At 47.0% G+C, this 14988-nt stretch overlaps 1 protein-coding gene across 3 annotated transcripts in view; it reads right to left on the reverse strand.

Moving 5' to 3' along the window:
• Nucleotides 1–14988, reverse strand: part of GRIP2 (glutamate receptor interacting protein 2) — a 216375-nt gene that overhangs the window by 4816 nt on the left and 196571 nt on the right. For all 3 annotated transcript variants that reach the window (XM_025154653.3, XM_040646724.1, XM_025154655.3), the window contains exons 15-22: nucleotides 14058–14124; nucleotides 13098–13243; nucleotides 12663–12807; nucleotides 9123–9262; nucleotides 7953–8129; nucleotides 6181–6334; nucleotides 3475–3595; nucleotides 945–1181 (exon numbers count right to left, since the gene is read on the reverse strand). In XM_025154653.3, coding sequence (XP_025010421.1) covers nucleotides 945–1181; nucleotides 3475–3595; nucleotides 6181–6334; nucleotides 7953–8129; nucleotides 9123–9262; nucleotides 12663–12807; nucleotides 13098–13243; nucleotides 14058–14124 — 1187 coding nt within the window. The remainder of the gene's footprint in view (nucleotides 1–944; nucleotides 1182–3474; nucleotides 3596–6180; nucleotides 6335–7952; nucleotides 8130–9122; nucleotides 9263–12662; nucleotides 12808–13097; nucleotides 13244–14057; nucleotides 14125–14988) is intronic.

The raw sequence follows: 14988 nt of genomic DNA on the forward strand, positions 1-14988 counted from the left end.
GGAATGCTGCAGAGACAGCACAAACATCTATACTGCTTAACACTATTCATTAGTTCTCTTCAGAAACTTCCTACCAGTCAGTTCTGGCTTACTGAGGACAAGGAACAGGTCATCTAACCCCCTACATCACAAACACACTTTGGTCTCTAAAGGAGATGTGTGCTGCCAGAAGGGTATCCTGCCACAGGGCAGTAACAGGAGCCAATGGTGGACAAGCGTGCATCTCTACCATTAGGCTCTGACTGCATCAGGGTGCTGGTGGCTGGGGAAGCCCCATGGCTGTGCAGTCCATGGGCAGGACAGTGCACAGGGTGATGCACAGGAGCTGCCCGTGTGGCCCCAGCCTCATCTCCAAACACCTCCAGCACCAGATGCTCCAGCAGAAAGAATGCTCACCCTATAACACACCTAATTACTCAGCTCTCCTCCATCAGGAATGAAGGAGTTTCATTTAAAGGTGCATTTGCCATGCCCTGAAGGACAAAAGCAGATCAAACATGAAAAAGTTGTTTTTCCCAACTGCCCTAACTGCAGGTTTCACTCTAAAATCACTAGGAAAGAAAAAGGAATCATTTTTTGAAACCTCTCCAGCTCCCTTCCCTGCCTGCATTCTGCATCAACAGCTTCTACAGTTAATTACTGCTACTAATTACCACTGCCTTGCACCACACTTAAACTGGCTGCATTCACCCGCATGCTGAATTCAAACGAGTATCCTGTCACTCAGGTCCTTCCATTTGCACCCCTTTAGGAAAGGCTGGGAATGAAGAGGAGGGGGACAGAAAATAAGTGATTTCTCAGAAAAAAAAGCAGCTTACTGGATGGTGTGTGCCACTGGCAAAGGGTCAACAGGGAGCATTTTCTATGGGGCTGCAACACATCCATCAGCTTTTCCCACCGAGGTACCACTGTGCCAAGGCAAACCAATCCATAGCAACACAGACCTTGTGAAACTCGAGGGGGGTAGGGGACATGATCTCCTGCATCTCCTTCTCCATCTTCTTCATGTCCAGGTTCCTCTCGTTCTTCTTGGCAGGGGAGCTGCTGCTCTCAGTGTGTCCATTGTCACAGCCGGAGTTTGCCTTCCTCAATGGGCTGAGTCCCGATGGGTTGACAGAGTCCAGGAGCAGCTTGCTGCCCTCCAGGCCCAGGTTGTGCACGCTCCCCGTCATGATGGATGCCTGCAGGGCAAGGGCACAGAGTCACTTGGCTGAGGTGGCAGCAGGAAGGGACAGACAACAGAGGAATTAAAATGGCAGAGAGGACAACGGGGGAATCAAGACAGGTGAACATACTGACCCCAGGGGAGCTCCCACAGCAACTGGTGGATCTCCAGCCTACCTCTGTGGGCTGCAGCCCGTCGTCAGCACTGTGCAGTGCTGGCGATGGCCCCAGGAAGGCAGCACCACAGAGTGCTGAGGCCAAGTCAGCAGAGAAATTACCATTTTATCTGTCAGTAAATGGGAACCTTCAATGAGTAAAACTGAGTTAAAAATATGGAATTAAGTAGTTTTTAAGCCTGGTCATCCTTGATAGCACCCATTAAACGATGCCCCTAAGTAGATTCTACTCCATTTGGCAATGCTTTTCGCTAATGAAATTACATTGATCAAAGCTAATGAAGGAGTAAAGAATCCAGTCTGTGGAACCTCAGCTGGTTCCAGAGTCTATTTAAACGGCATAATGAAAACCATCATTATGAAGTTCAGGCTCCAAACATCTGCAGTCCTATTAAATGTCAAAAGGTAGCAGAAAGAAAAGGAAAGGCAGGGAGCAGACAGCAGAAATTCAGCAGTGTCAACCATGGCAAGTCAAAGACCAATTGCTCCTGCACACAGGGGAAATATCACCTGGCTAAATCTCTATTCAAGTTCTCTGGCTCTTTACTGCAGGCTGGAACAAAGGTAAATAAAGCAGATTCTGGTGGCAGTGATGAAAATGCCAGCACTACCTACATTATCCCAAACGGAGATGGAAAAATATGGAAATCCTTTGAGTGTGTAGCAGGTTTTTGAGTGCTGTCCAAACTCAAGGTGATTAATTTTTGAGGGAAGACTCCTCAAAAATGCTAGGAAACTCACAAGCTAAAAAGATTTCCATATTTTACGCATCACTTTGGGATAATGGGGGCAGTGCCAGAAGTTGCCTGCATTTTGCATAATTTCTTTAAATTCTTGTTAAAAGCATTGCTCTAAACGTAACAGCTCCAAAGCCTTTAAGCAGCATGACTCAAAAGCCCACGCATCCCTGCAAAAGGAATGGGCAGAAAGATTATTTTCTCTGTCCTGGCATTTCACAGTAGCCAAACAAATGCCTTCTTTTACATTAAGATCCACCATTATGCAGAAGAGAATCATCTATGCATCATTTCAGAGTGGTACTTTTTCTGAAACAGCCACTGACAGTAATGGGAATTTCACACCCTCTGTTAGGGAAACAAACACACGGGCCAGACATGCCCAGAAAACCATTTCCAACCCAAACACAGTGTTACTGGACTGGAGTAGTGTCGCAGCTGGCATCTCTCCAGGCACCTTATCAGGCACTGCATGGGGACGCCGTCCCTGCACAGTCTGTTGGAACAGCAAACGTGCACCAATTTCCAGACTCCTCCCCCCTCCTCCTCCACCCCTGGGGAACTACTTTGGCTACCAGCCCCATCTTTGGGGTGACCAAAGACCCAGCCCCACAAGCCTTCCCCAGACCTCTGCATGCAGGAGGTGTAAGGAGGGAGCAGCTCACAGAGTTGCACTGCTGGGTCCCATCCCAGTGGGCAGATTTGCTGCCCACTGCTCTGCAGTCTCAAGGGAGGCCTTTATTTGCATCCCACAGCCTAGTAATGCAGGCTCCCCATCCAATAACCGGACACAATAACACGACCTCCAAAGCATTTTGGATAAAGAAAAGAGAAAGTGGTTCGTGAAGAGAGGAAACACCTTTATTTCTGCAGGAAGCAATTACTTTCTCAGATTTTTCCAGGGGAAGGCTGGCTGAAAAGCTTCCAATTACCCATTTTACTGAAACAGTTTCCGTCAGAGTGACAGCTGAATGCAAAATGCATGTTGTTCCTGTCCATACTTAAAGCAAGCTTCGGTCCCAATGGGTTTTGGGAAGGCTCATTTTGCTTGGCCTCTAAGTGCTCGTGACAGACAGTATCTCCCCATGTAAGGGCTTATCATTTGATAGGAGAGCTTTGCCAACAGTCAGATGAAGATTGTCAGCCAGCAGCAATTTGCAAAAAAAGAACAAAGTTACTGGTTGGTAATTCCTCAGCTCTGGGGGAAAGTACATGCAAGCAGCTGCCTGATGAGAAGTAGTTATCCATTAGCACATCCCTGGAATGGCCGAAACTTGAACCCTTCCTCACACCACTAACAGCACGGGAGTGCTGTGAGCAATCAACACGTGGGGAAACTGCTTAGCATTCAAGTCAAGAGCAGAACAGACCAGCAGCAAATTCGGAAAGTGATTTACCTCAATCTCCCTCAAAAGTTCAGACTGGCCGCATGTTTCCAAATCCTCCAAAGCTTCTCCAAAAACACGCCAAAAACTATCCTCGTGAGTGGTCTCAAGGCCATTTTGGCGGTTGGGGTATCTGTTGTAACGTAGGAACCAAACATTGTCAGCACTCTTCTGCAGCAGGATGAAAGCCGCGAGGCTACAGCAAGTGTCTCACCAGTAAAAGCAGAGACTTGAAGAGTCTTCATATACAAAAGCAAACAATATGAACTTTTCAGACAAGAGTCCGAACACGAGACCTCCATGCATTTACTAACGGGGCAAGCGTCCTTCAAAGGAAGAATTAAGTTGGTGTAGTGATGTCAAAGTTCAAAGGGTAAATTAAAAAGTGCCTGTAGGAAGATTGTAGGTTTAGGAAGACGTTTTGGTGAAATAGAGAAGTGAAAGAAAAAAGGATGCGTTATGGGTAAACCAGGAGCCTCAGAGACTGTTAGTACAAAGGCTGATGGGATAGAGCTCAGATCTGAGACACAGAACACCTGAGAAGAGAGAGAAAAACACAGAGGGTAACAGACATGGTGAGAAAATGGTAAATACATTAGGTCTCTATGAGAGTAAATAATGCAAAGATGTATATAAAAATGATTGCCCTAGGCTGGACAAGTAAACGCACACTACAGCCAGCAATATTGACAGTGTCAGCGTATAACCCATACAAACCAAGTTTCATTTGCTTTGGGATGGCCAAGGAAGTGAGCTTTTTGTGCTACATAAGTCACTGCATTACAGCTGTGTACAGACTCCCTCCAGTTCTCCAGCTACAGAGGAAGGGAGTACTGACAACCTCTCTCCAGTGGGTGCAAACACACGGTAATGTGAACAACATGAGATCATCAGCACCCATTTTAACAGAAGCCTCTTGAAGGCAACTTTCAGTGGTGTTAGAACAAGGTCATAATACACTCACTAACATGTCACGGGAAGATGATGCATGAAAGCTGATGTAATGTCACCTTCTATGCATCCTATTAGGAGCTGCACAAAGATCCACCTGTGCAACACGTGGCAGCAGCTTGCATGGCTCAGTGGTCATCAGTGACACAGGTGGGAGGGGACACTTCTCCACCAGAGCCACTTAGCAAAGTCAAAACACTGTATTTGAGTACAAATCAAAGAGAGGTTGGCTTCAGTTATACATACAACAACTCCTTGGGCTATCAATAGCACATCTTTTCCAGATCTGTATTAATAGCAAAGTCTTTAGCATGCTTTGCTTTTCATCCGGTGGTTTAAAGGAGAGTTTGTAGCAGGCATAACCTCAAACACACACACTTTTGGTCCTTGTGGGATCGTGGCCTGCCTGGAGAGTGGTATCTGACATGGCTTATTGTATTTTAAATTCACCCCCTACCTCTTTTAAAGCAGCAGCTTTTAACACCAGGCAGAGAGGTCAAAAAAACACCCAACAAGACTTTATAAAAACAAACCAAAATTCCCCCCTGAGAAGGAGTTTTCAGTTCTTTGCCCTTACTCATTTCCTTCCTCTGCTCCAGGTTTCCTAAGAGGCAAAAGTCCCTTCCAGTTACGGATTTCTTGCCTCTCAGATACAACAAACACCCAGGACTTGGATGAATCAGCCCTCACACCACTGGGTCAGCAGGTTTTTCCAGGCTAAGGGGAGCCAGGGTTAGAGAGGTTTTGTTTTTCTCCTTTATGACAAGGGCTCAGCAGCACGAACCGTTTCACTTGCACTTTGACATCAGGGCTCGGAGCCTTCATTAGGGACACGTGGGGTTTCAAGGGCTCAGATTTGCTAACTTCAGCTGCCAGTGGCCTCGCTGGGAAGGCCACAAGAGAGCAGCGACCTCTGTGAGCCTCGCTGAGAGGCAAAACAAGAACAAAGTCTCAGCCACTGCCAGCCTTCCTGCCAGCTTTATCATCTTTAAATAGGTGGAAATGGCCATGAGATGTTCTAAGGGTTTTGTCTGGACAAACAAAAATTAAGGGAAAATAATTATAAAAGAAAAGAACTGACAGCAACAACACGACACACACAACTATGGGGACTCTGAAGGATGTCAAGGGGAGGGTTAGTTACGGGGCAACAGGGCTTTTCCACTGTGCATGATCTGTGTGCCTGGAAGGTACTGTGGGATTTCTTCCACTCTGGCTGAGCTGGGGGATTAACTATGTTCATGCAGTGTGGTTTTGTCCATGTGTTGGAAGGGCCAAAGTGTGAGAGAGACATGCAGCCACACCTTTAGATCTTATCTCAGATACGCAGCCTCATACTAGTCCTCCAAGAGCTTCTGCTGGCCTTTTTGGCTTTGTGGCATCAAGCCGTTGAGAAGCTACATCCTCACTCAAAAGTCTCTGGCCAACACAACAGGGGACAGCCCTGGCCATGACTATTTGTAACACCTGAACTATGAAAGTACTGCAGCTTTTACATGGTATGAGATAGGGTAAGAACCTGTGGTCCATGCAGCTGACTGTTCTAATTCCAGACATAAGTGTCACCAGGCCATGGCAGAGATGCCACAGAGCATCTCTGTGGAGGTCGTTTGGTGGAGCAGATCACTGCTCCATCACCCACTCTACAGATGCCTGATGCCATGATGGGCATTGCTGACCTCTGGCTAACCCACTCCATCACAATCAGTGCCCTCTCATCCCCACATCTGCAGAAGGGCCTCCCTACCTCCTCCCACCCCTCCACACCTGCTGGGCTTGTCCCAGTCGTCTTCACTGAAGCTTCCATCCATGTAGGGGTAGCTTTTCCTGGGGTCCGCAGGAGGAGTGCTGCTCTTTTGCCTGCTGTGTCTCCATTCATGTGGATGAAGGGCAATGCCTGCAGCCTGAGGTATGTACGTACCTAGGCAAGGCAAGAGGCGGGGGGGAAAAAAAGAGGCAATATCTGGTTAGAAAACCCAAGAGGAGTAAATGCCAGGAGAGCTTCTATCCCCAGATCCCAAACTTGAAGCAATTTAGGTTACGTACTGCTTTCACTTCAGTCTTTCAAAAGGAGATATTCTTCCCATATCCTCTTGCTCTAACCAAAGCAACTTCTCAGGATCAAACGGGTCCAACAGGAGGAAATCAGACAAGTTTCACTAAGTTTGCCCCCAAGGACTTTCCCATACTGTGGGATGTGTTGCTCCAGAGATGCAAAACCAACCCTACCAAGTCACAAGATCTCCAGGCCTCATGAGGAGCTGTCTGGACAGAAACTCATCAAAACAGAGCATTCCTCAGCAATGTCAGTGCCAGCTGCCATGGAAATAAATCTCCCAAGTCCCCTGTCCACCTCCTCCTGCCCATTCAACACTTCAGAGAAATCCCCACAGCCTTTCCAAGAAACATCATGCACTTCCATCGCACCCCGTGCCAAGCGAACAGGAAGAGGCAACAGAGAAACACATAATTAAGGGAGACTTGACCTCCCGCATGGCTAAGAGCACTGGAAATACCCGAAGACACTGCCAGAACTTCCTTTCAAAATGCCAAAGCCTGTTATTTCATTTAGCTGAGAGTTTCCTCTGTGTGTTTTTAAAGGTTAGACTGCTCTGGAGAGAGCCCCAGCAAAGCGCTCACCAATGTTTACACCAGGCAGGAGCATTTGCTGCTTGCGACAGCATGGGAACAAGGTCCCTGGGTGCAGGGCCCTGCAGCAGACTGGGCACAGCCACCACTTTCACCTCCTCCTTAAGGAGACAAGGGCTGGATCCCTGGGATTCAGAGCCACCTGGTGGCACACTCCTGCCAAGCCCAGCACAGCTCCCTGCTCAAACCGGAGCAGCGTTTTGTGGAGGTGCTTTAGGGTTTTTGTCTTCCTTCAGCACAGGCTAATACTAGCTTACGTCACTAAATCTGAACTCGACAGTTCTCTAGTGCTTTCCTCCAAGTGAAAACTTATTCCCATGATGGAGCATCCTCCATCCCAATTCCATATGTCCGCCAGAAACCACAGCTGAATAAATCTGGCCTCCGAGACATCTGATCACTCACCGGGGAGTCAGAGATACTGTCTCATAGTATTACCTTAATTATTTTGTTAAGTGAGTGCTTCTAGTCACAAGACATTCTTGTGGATTTTAAAACATCCTGAAGAGGATTAATACAGTCTACACGGCCCCTCTGGGGAACTAAGAGTGAGCTACAGGCCAAATACTTTGTAAGACATATGGACAGCGAATACTTATCTGATTATGTGAATTGTAAAATGTATTAGTGGTTTTGAAACTGCTGTGAATGGTATGATGCTATCTATGTAAGCCAGAAGAAACAATGCCAATAAAAATCTAAAATGGATATATCAACTCAGAGCACCACATGAATGCATTTTAAAATACATTTTGTTCCTTGCTGAAATGGAGAAGCTGTGCTAGCACAGTCAGACCACGGCCTTTGGCTTATGTTCAGTCTCCAGACAGGCTTGGAAGCTCTGTCTGTCTTTGCCTTGGCCCACAGACCCGTGAGAAAAGTCATCTTACCTTGGCTTCCATACCCAGCATCAATGCCGGAGCCATCCCAGGACTCCATAGCACTGTCTACACTAGGAATAGTGGTAGAGTACATCTCAGACAGCTTGCTAGTTTTCTGGGAGTCCGTCAGCTCATCTTCAGGGTCACTCACTTCATTTATACTCCCAGACTTCTTGGGATAGGATTCTGAAACCAGAATAAGACACTTTAGAAGGCACAAGGAATAAGACTCAGGGAAAGGCTTATGTTGCTGTGGGAGCAAGCTCAGGTACTCTACTCTAAGGCTCCTGAAGAACCTCTTCAGCTCTTCAAAGGTAACTGAGAAAGGCCTGTGCCAATCTTTCTATTCCAAGCAGTTTCTATTTTTCAAAGTTTCAGTGAGATTCCCAGAACAACACAACTTAGCATCAAACCATGGAGCTGAATTTGTAACCCCTCATCAAGACTGTACAATCTTGTACCAATTCAGGGCTGATCACCACCCAAAGAGCCTCCCACGCAGTCCCAAGACAACGGTGGAATTCCTGGGCCTTGTACTTTGGGGCTGAATTTTCCTCTGATTACTGATGAGAAAATGGAAAGCTGAATGGGGATGATGAAACTCAGACCTTCCCTTTCATTATTTTAGTAATAATAGGCCCTTATTATCATTAGACCAAGTTCCCTTCCAGGCAAAAGCTATACAGGGAATGGTTTCTCAGCACAAGCATTCTTGTACTGAATATTATAAAGTCCTCATTGATTAAATATCCTGTTAGCCATTCACACCCTGGATCTCCAGCTCATAGAACTTAGCTGGGATAAAAATGCTCACTGATAGCCTGCATTTGTCAATGAGGACAGATTATTTTACCAAACAAAAGCCAGTATTCTAAAAGTCCCTATTTTCCAACCATTCAGAAGATTGCTCATCATGATTAACTGGCAATTACCTTGAAATTTCAATTACACCTGCCTCCATTCTCAGAATGATTAACGAGTCTCCAACTGGCACTTGCATGTCAATTAATTCAGCAAGTGGCTGTGACAGTTCTAAGTGTCAGAAGTGGAAAAAAGACTATTTCATAGCAAGGATCAAGACACTTGGCTTCAGGGAATGAGACGGGGTTTCTTGAAAAGAACCTACTACGTATAGGGTCTCTTGCAGACTCCCACCCCAAAGCAGGCTCCCCAACTCACTCTCCATCTGTTTCTTGATCTTCAGCGTTACTGTCTCCCCTGCCATCTGCAGCAGGTGGATGGCTTCACTCAGTGGCTTGCCCTTGAGGCTCACATTATTGATCGCAAGGATTCGGTCACCGATGTGGATGGCTCCGGTTCTGGAGATGAGAGGTGCTGTTAAGGACTTCATAGAGGCAACCCTCCTCAGGCCATTAAGCTGCTGCTTCAAGCAATAGCAAATTAACTCTCAGCACTTTAAACATGCCCGGGTTTCCTCTTGGCATGCTGTATACTTCTGTTCATCAACACTACCGAGAATTTGGCTTACACCACCTTTCACCTGTACACACATACATACAGGCACGTGAACGTATGCCTGCTTCAGTTCCTAGGCCTCTTGGGAGCTGAACATCAAAACCAGACTACATTTTAAACTCTTGAAGTCATGGGGGTGTACATGCATTGCCACTGGAGCAGTGTCTACAGGTGGAACTGATGAGCAGGTTTCACAGGATGGACAGAAGACTAAACTAACAAACCAACAAAAGACCCAGCCCAACACACACAGATTGTGCGGGCATACATGAGCTGAGCAAGTTGCAAATCAGTTTATGATATCTTTTAAGTTCCCTCCTGTGCTCCCTAACGCTGGCACGCAAGAACAGCAGTCCTTTCCTCCAGCACTGCTGCGATGTTCAGCTATCTCAGGGACCTCGTGTGATCAAGCCAGGAGATGCAAATCTGGACAGTCATATCTTTCTGCCCACGGCAACGTGCTTCTTTCAAAGGCTGTATCCAGTCCAAATTGGACTGCTGCTCCTGCAGAAATGGGATCTGATACACTGTCAAAACAGCAGGCAAAACAACTCCCTGTGTTTCCCCCTAACATAGAACTTCAGAGGCATGCTGCTGCAAAACATCTACTGCAAAACATCTTGGATGTGGTTTAGAGGGCAGTATTGATGGTAGGTGGATGGTTGGACTAGATGATCTTAGAGGTCTTTTCAAACCTTAATCATTCTATGCTTCTATGATTTCACAGCACATAAATCAAACCAGGAAACTACACAACGACCAGGCAGGACTGCTCGCTCTGCTGCTGCTGAGGTATTCGGTCTGTCATAATGGTCCTACACAGCCACTAGATGTCCGTATTGTCCCATCCTAATCAGCCCAAAAAAGCCGTCAGGGAAAACTCAAGTATTCAAAGTATAGATCATACTGCAAACAGAGTATTTGTCTTAAAAGTCCACATCCCTTCTCCCATTTGCCAACATGTGCTGGTGCTGAGCACTCCTGGACAAAACCCTCCTGCAGCCTCCCATGTCTGTTTGACCAGGTGGCGTCAGGAGGCTGCCAAGCCCTTAAAATCACTTTAAAATATCAGTGACCACTGAAAATCACTCTTGGAGAACTATTAAACCTCAACCAGAAATGAACAGTATTGGTCCCTTCCCCACATAAGACAAAAACAAGTCCCATGGCCAAGAGCAAAGTCACCCACGGACACTGAAGGAGGGAAAAGAGAGAAGCCATCACTTGACATCAACCCAGCGGTCTGTGCTGCTTTTGTAGTTTTCTATAGGATGGGACACGTACAAGGAGAAATATGCTCAAGGTCAAGATAAAACCCAAGTCATCTGCATCTGAAGCCTTTTCAGCTAAGACAGCTTGTCACTGCTGTGACAGACGTGTGACAGGTCCTAGAGGACACCCTGCCTTCCCCAGCACAGAGCCACAGTGCTGATCGTCCCCTGTGCCTCTCCAGGAATGGCAGCCACGTCCCCATTACCAGATGCCAGGATCTATTTCACCCCACACCAGCGTTGCTGAAACACGTGCTGTGCTCCAGCAAAAGGCAGGCACAGCTTTAACTCCTGTCCTTCAGAAACCCATCATGCACTTCAGAGCCGGGCTAAGAGCGCCTCTGGCATGGAGCTGGGCACAGTTGACAGGAAAGGAACAAATCAGGACAAAACTAGGAGCATCCTTCTTCCCTTGAGAAGGCCAAGCCACTCCTTTCTGCTACTCCCAGGAGAAAAGCATGCACCATCTCAGCAGAATATGCACCTTTCTGCAGGCAGGCTTCATCCCAGCACTGCTCTCCCTCCCTGCAAGGAGCCAAGATTACCAGGAGAAATCTCTGTGCTGCTCCATCCCCACGCTGCTCCTCGGCACAGGCACCGCCGTTTGTCAGCCTGCTACAGTGCTGAACGGCTCTGCTGCTCTCCTCCAAAGGCTTTTCATTGCTTGCTGCGTGCCAGTTCCTGATCAAAATTCAATAGCACCGCAGCACTCGCCTGTGCTACGTTTCTCTGCAGAGCAGTCACTGATGCGCATCCGAGTTCGAAGGAGGAACAGCCACAGCACTGCAAAGGGAACTGTGAGCAACAAAGGTACAGAACTGCTTCCACTGCCTGGCAGCATCTGAGTTTCGTGTCCTGAACCTCTCTTGTGCTGCCAGCACAGTGCAGCACTGCTATGTAGACAAACCTCAGATACTGCATGGGTAGCGTTTCCTATGGAAAAAAGACTGCATCCTGGTGGTGGGCAGTGGTACAAAATCCCCAAAGGGAAGAACCAAGTGCATCCCTTTTCCTTACTTCTGTCTTGGTTTTCTGTACCAAAGGAAAGCAATGGAGATGAGCAGCACTGTATGTACTAGGAGCTTGAGGAACCTGAGGCAGAAAGATGCACCAAGCTGTACTATAGTTCAGCTCAGAAGGAGCTCAGTCTTCAAGCAGAAAGAACCAAAAGACCAGAACAGAAGGCAAACTTCCCCAGTGTCCAGCATTTCACATCTATTTGTTCAGAGGTTTTTTGCAGCACAGAGGAAAGCAATCCCATGAGAAGCATGAGTCAGGTCTGCTGGAGTCATCCCTTACAAGCCACAGCTCCGTACAGACAGAGTAATTAAGATACAGTGTATGACTCAGTTCTACCTTATATTCTCAGCAGTGTCCTGATCCTTTAAATCCCACGCATGCACATATATTCAGACCCAGGCACACACAGAGACAACCTCCCAGGCTTCTGAAGGTAAATCTGCAGCTACCTTTATGCAGTATAAATGTCTGCTGTTCCGAGCAGCCCTACACTGAGATTCCTTCATACAGAACAGAATGAGCAACCAGCAAGGACCAGAAGAGCCCCAAGATCTGTGGTTTCTGTAGGCCATACCAATGCCATGGCTATCAACTGCAGTTTAGCAGCATGTGAGCATTGACCAGATGGATACAGATTCAGGGCAGGTGGGCACTCTCCCAGTGCAAGCTGTGGCATAGAAGATCATGGACTAGGAAGCATCTCAGTGGAAGAGAGGCAGATAAATACATTCTCTCAGCTGCTGTGTTCAATCAGCACACTGGCTCTGACTCTACCAGTAGTGCCCTGCTTCAAACCTCTCTCACTGCCCTAAGGGCACAGTCCTGGCCACCCCACATGCCAAGCACATGGGTCTGAAAAGCCAGGTGGGCAGCACCACCCTGGCCTCAAAACTTTGCAAACATTAAAATCCCTTCCCACGCTGATTTGGCCCTTCTGACCCCCAAACCTCACCTTTCTGCCAGCCCTCTTTTTGTCAGGCCCGAAATGACAATGGGATCAAAGGGTTCCTCGGTCCCAGAGATGGTTATTCCCAACGGACCGCCGTATCGCTTCAGTTCCACCGTGTAGATTATAGCACCGGTTGTCTCCTGCTCATCTGAAAGAGAAAACAGCAATGCAGAGTGTTGTATTTTGCCATACCAAAAAGGTCATAGGAAAGACTTGTAGCATTTAGAAGCACAAGCTTTCAGTCTTCAGCTGTGCTTATACCAAACAGGATTTTAACCTTCCAAACTCCATTTAAGGGCAGAATAACAAAAATAGACTATAATCAATTGGAAAGTGGTGACCGGAGAGGCAGCAGCCCTTATCTTTGTTAGTCTGCACTACCTATTGGGAAATGTCATTAAAGTGGACAGGCACCAGTTTGCATCAGGATTTCTGTACCAGAGTTATCTTCATCCTTCCTAATCTTCAATTTGACCAGGTCTTCACATTGCCTTAAAATCTGCACCGCATCCTCCATTGAGCAATTGTCGAGTCGGATGTTATCAATGGCTAACAGCTTGTCTCCCGGCTCCAAGGTGCCAGTTCTATGTGGAAAGGAAAAGAAAACTGAAGTACATTTGTATTTGCCTTTCAGATCCTGCAGTGCATTCAGTTCTGCAGTAGTGATGACAATATTAGGTTTTTTTTTTTTTTTTTTCCCTCTTTCTTTCACCTCTCTTTGGTCTTTTCTGGGAAACAGGCACAAGCAGGGCCTGGAGCAATTATAATGTACAGAGAGGAAGTTCACATAGAGCATGCATCAGCCCAGAACAAGACAGGCACATCAGCTTAACACTCTCACCTATTCGGATATATAGTCTGGGTAACCTACAGTGCTCAAAGATGCCTGATCTTTAACTGACAGATATTCTGCCTTTTCTGGAAACTCACTTACAATTACACTTAAAAACCAGCCCTTCATGAGCACTAAATTCCTCTGACAGCTTTACTAGGAGGTGTTGGGATCAGAGTAGCAGCCAAAAAAGGCTGTTATTGGCACAGATCTCCACCAGTGCCCACAAGTCACTCGCTCGCTTGCTGAAACACAGCAAACTACCTGAGGAGACATGGCACGTGCTCACAGATGTTAAACATCCATCTTCTAGATGGTCAGCAGACCTCTGAATCAACGCCCTGGCCATCCTCTCCATTAGCTCAACTCTACTTGCTTCAATAAAGACAGTTTTCATTCCAAACCCTACTGTGGTCTAAGAGAAACCTCTAAGGCTAGCTCATGCTTGGATGATGGCAAAATCCATACCTTAGTGTTACATCGCATGGGAATCTTTCTACCTAACCTCTCGTTACTGGACTTGATATTTTGCCATGGATTTGGCAGGTGGGAAATTGTGCACTCACCTATGTGCCACGCTCCCCTTCTTGATGTCGGAGATGATCAAAGGCTCCCCAGGCTTTCTGCTCGCAGCTGCAAGAGACAAACAGGAGCAAAACTCAGCCTGCTGTCTAGGAGAGAGAAGGTTAATGGGAAAAGAAGTTGGGAGGAAAGGAAACGTATATTCCTCTGACAAAATGGTGCTTCACGTTTGTCCTTCTGGAGAACCAGGAGTAAAAAGAAGTAAATCCCTGCAAATTCTTGTTGGCTGCCCTCCTCTAATGTTCAAGTAAAAGAGGATGGGAAATTCTCAAGGTGGAAAACAATCCAGAAAGACAGAAAAATATTTTCCATGAGGTTTAGCTACCCAGGCCACTCTGTCATACAACCAGATAACTCCGGACTGCTCTCAGGTGGAGGAGGGGTTTCCAATCCTCCTGTCCCCCCACCAGACTGAGAACATTTTCAGCCCATGGGAGATGCAGGCATGCATCCCTGGGAGCATTTGCATTTTTCAATTTGCCTGCAGGACCGGCTGCTCTCTTGAGAAGCCCAAGAGAGATTTATGACTTGACTCCCTCCTGACCCCTCTGCCAACCACATGACAAACATACACCAAGAGCATCGTTCCCACCCCCCATCACTACCTCCAGCCTTGCTATGGGAACTGCACCATCTCATTTAAAGCTGACGGAGCTTCTCAGCAAAAACTGTGTGGGAAGGAAGAAACCTCACAGCATCTGAACGTATCGGGTGCAGGTCAGGGATTAAAATATCTGCAAGGTACATGGCATCAATCACAGAGATCCACCTGCCTGAGCAGGAGCGAGAGGGTGCCCCAGAAAGTCAGACATAAAGGAATAAGTGCTTTTTCTTGCCAACATCTTTGCTCTAGATTTTTCTATTTACATTCATTTAGAAGATATAAAAACATACATGCTTTGCCCATCACCTTTA

The sequence above is a fragment of the Gallus gallus genome, chromosome 12 (genome assembly GCF_016699485.2).
Source record: "Gallus gallus isolate bGalGal1 chromosome 12, bGalGal1.mat.broiler.GRCg7b, whole genome shotgun sequence".
NCBI lineage: Eukaryota > Metazoa > Chordata > Aves > Galliformes > Phasianidae > Gallus > Gallus gallus.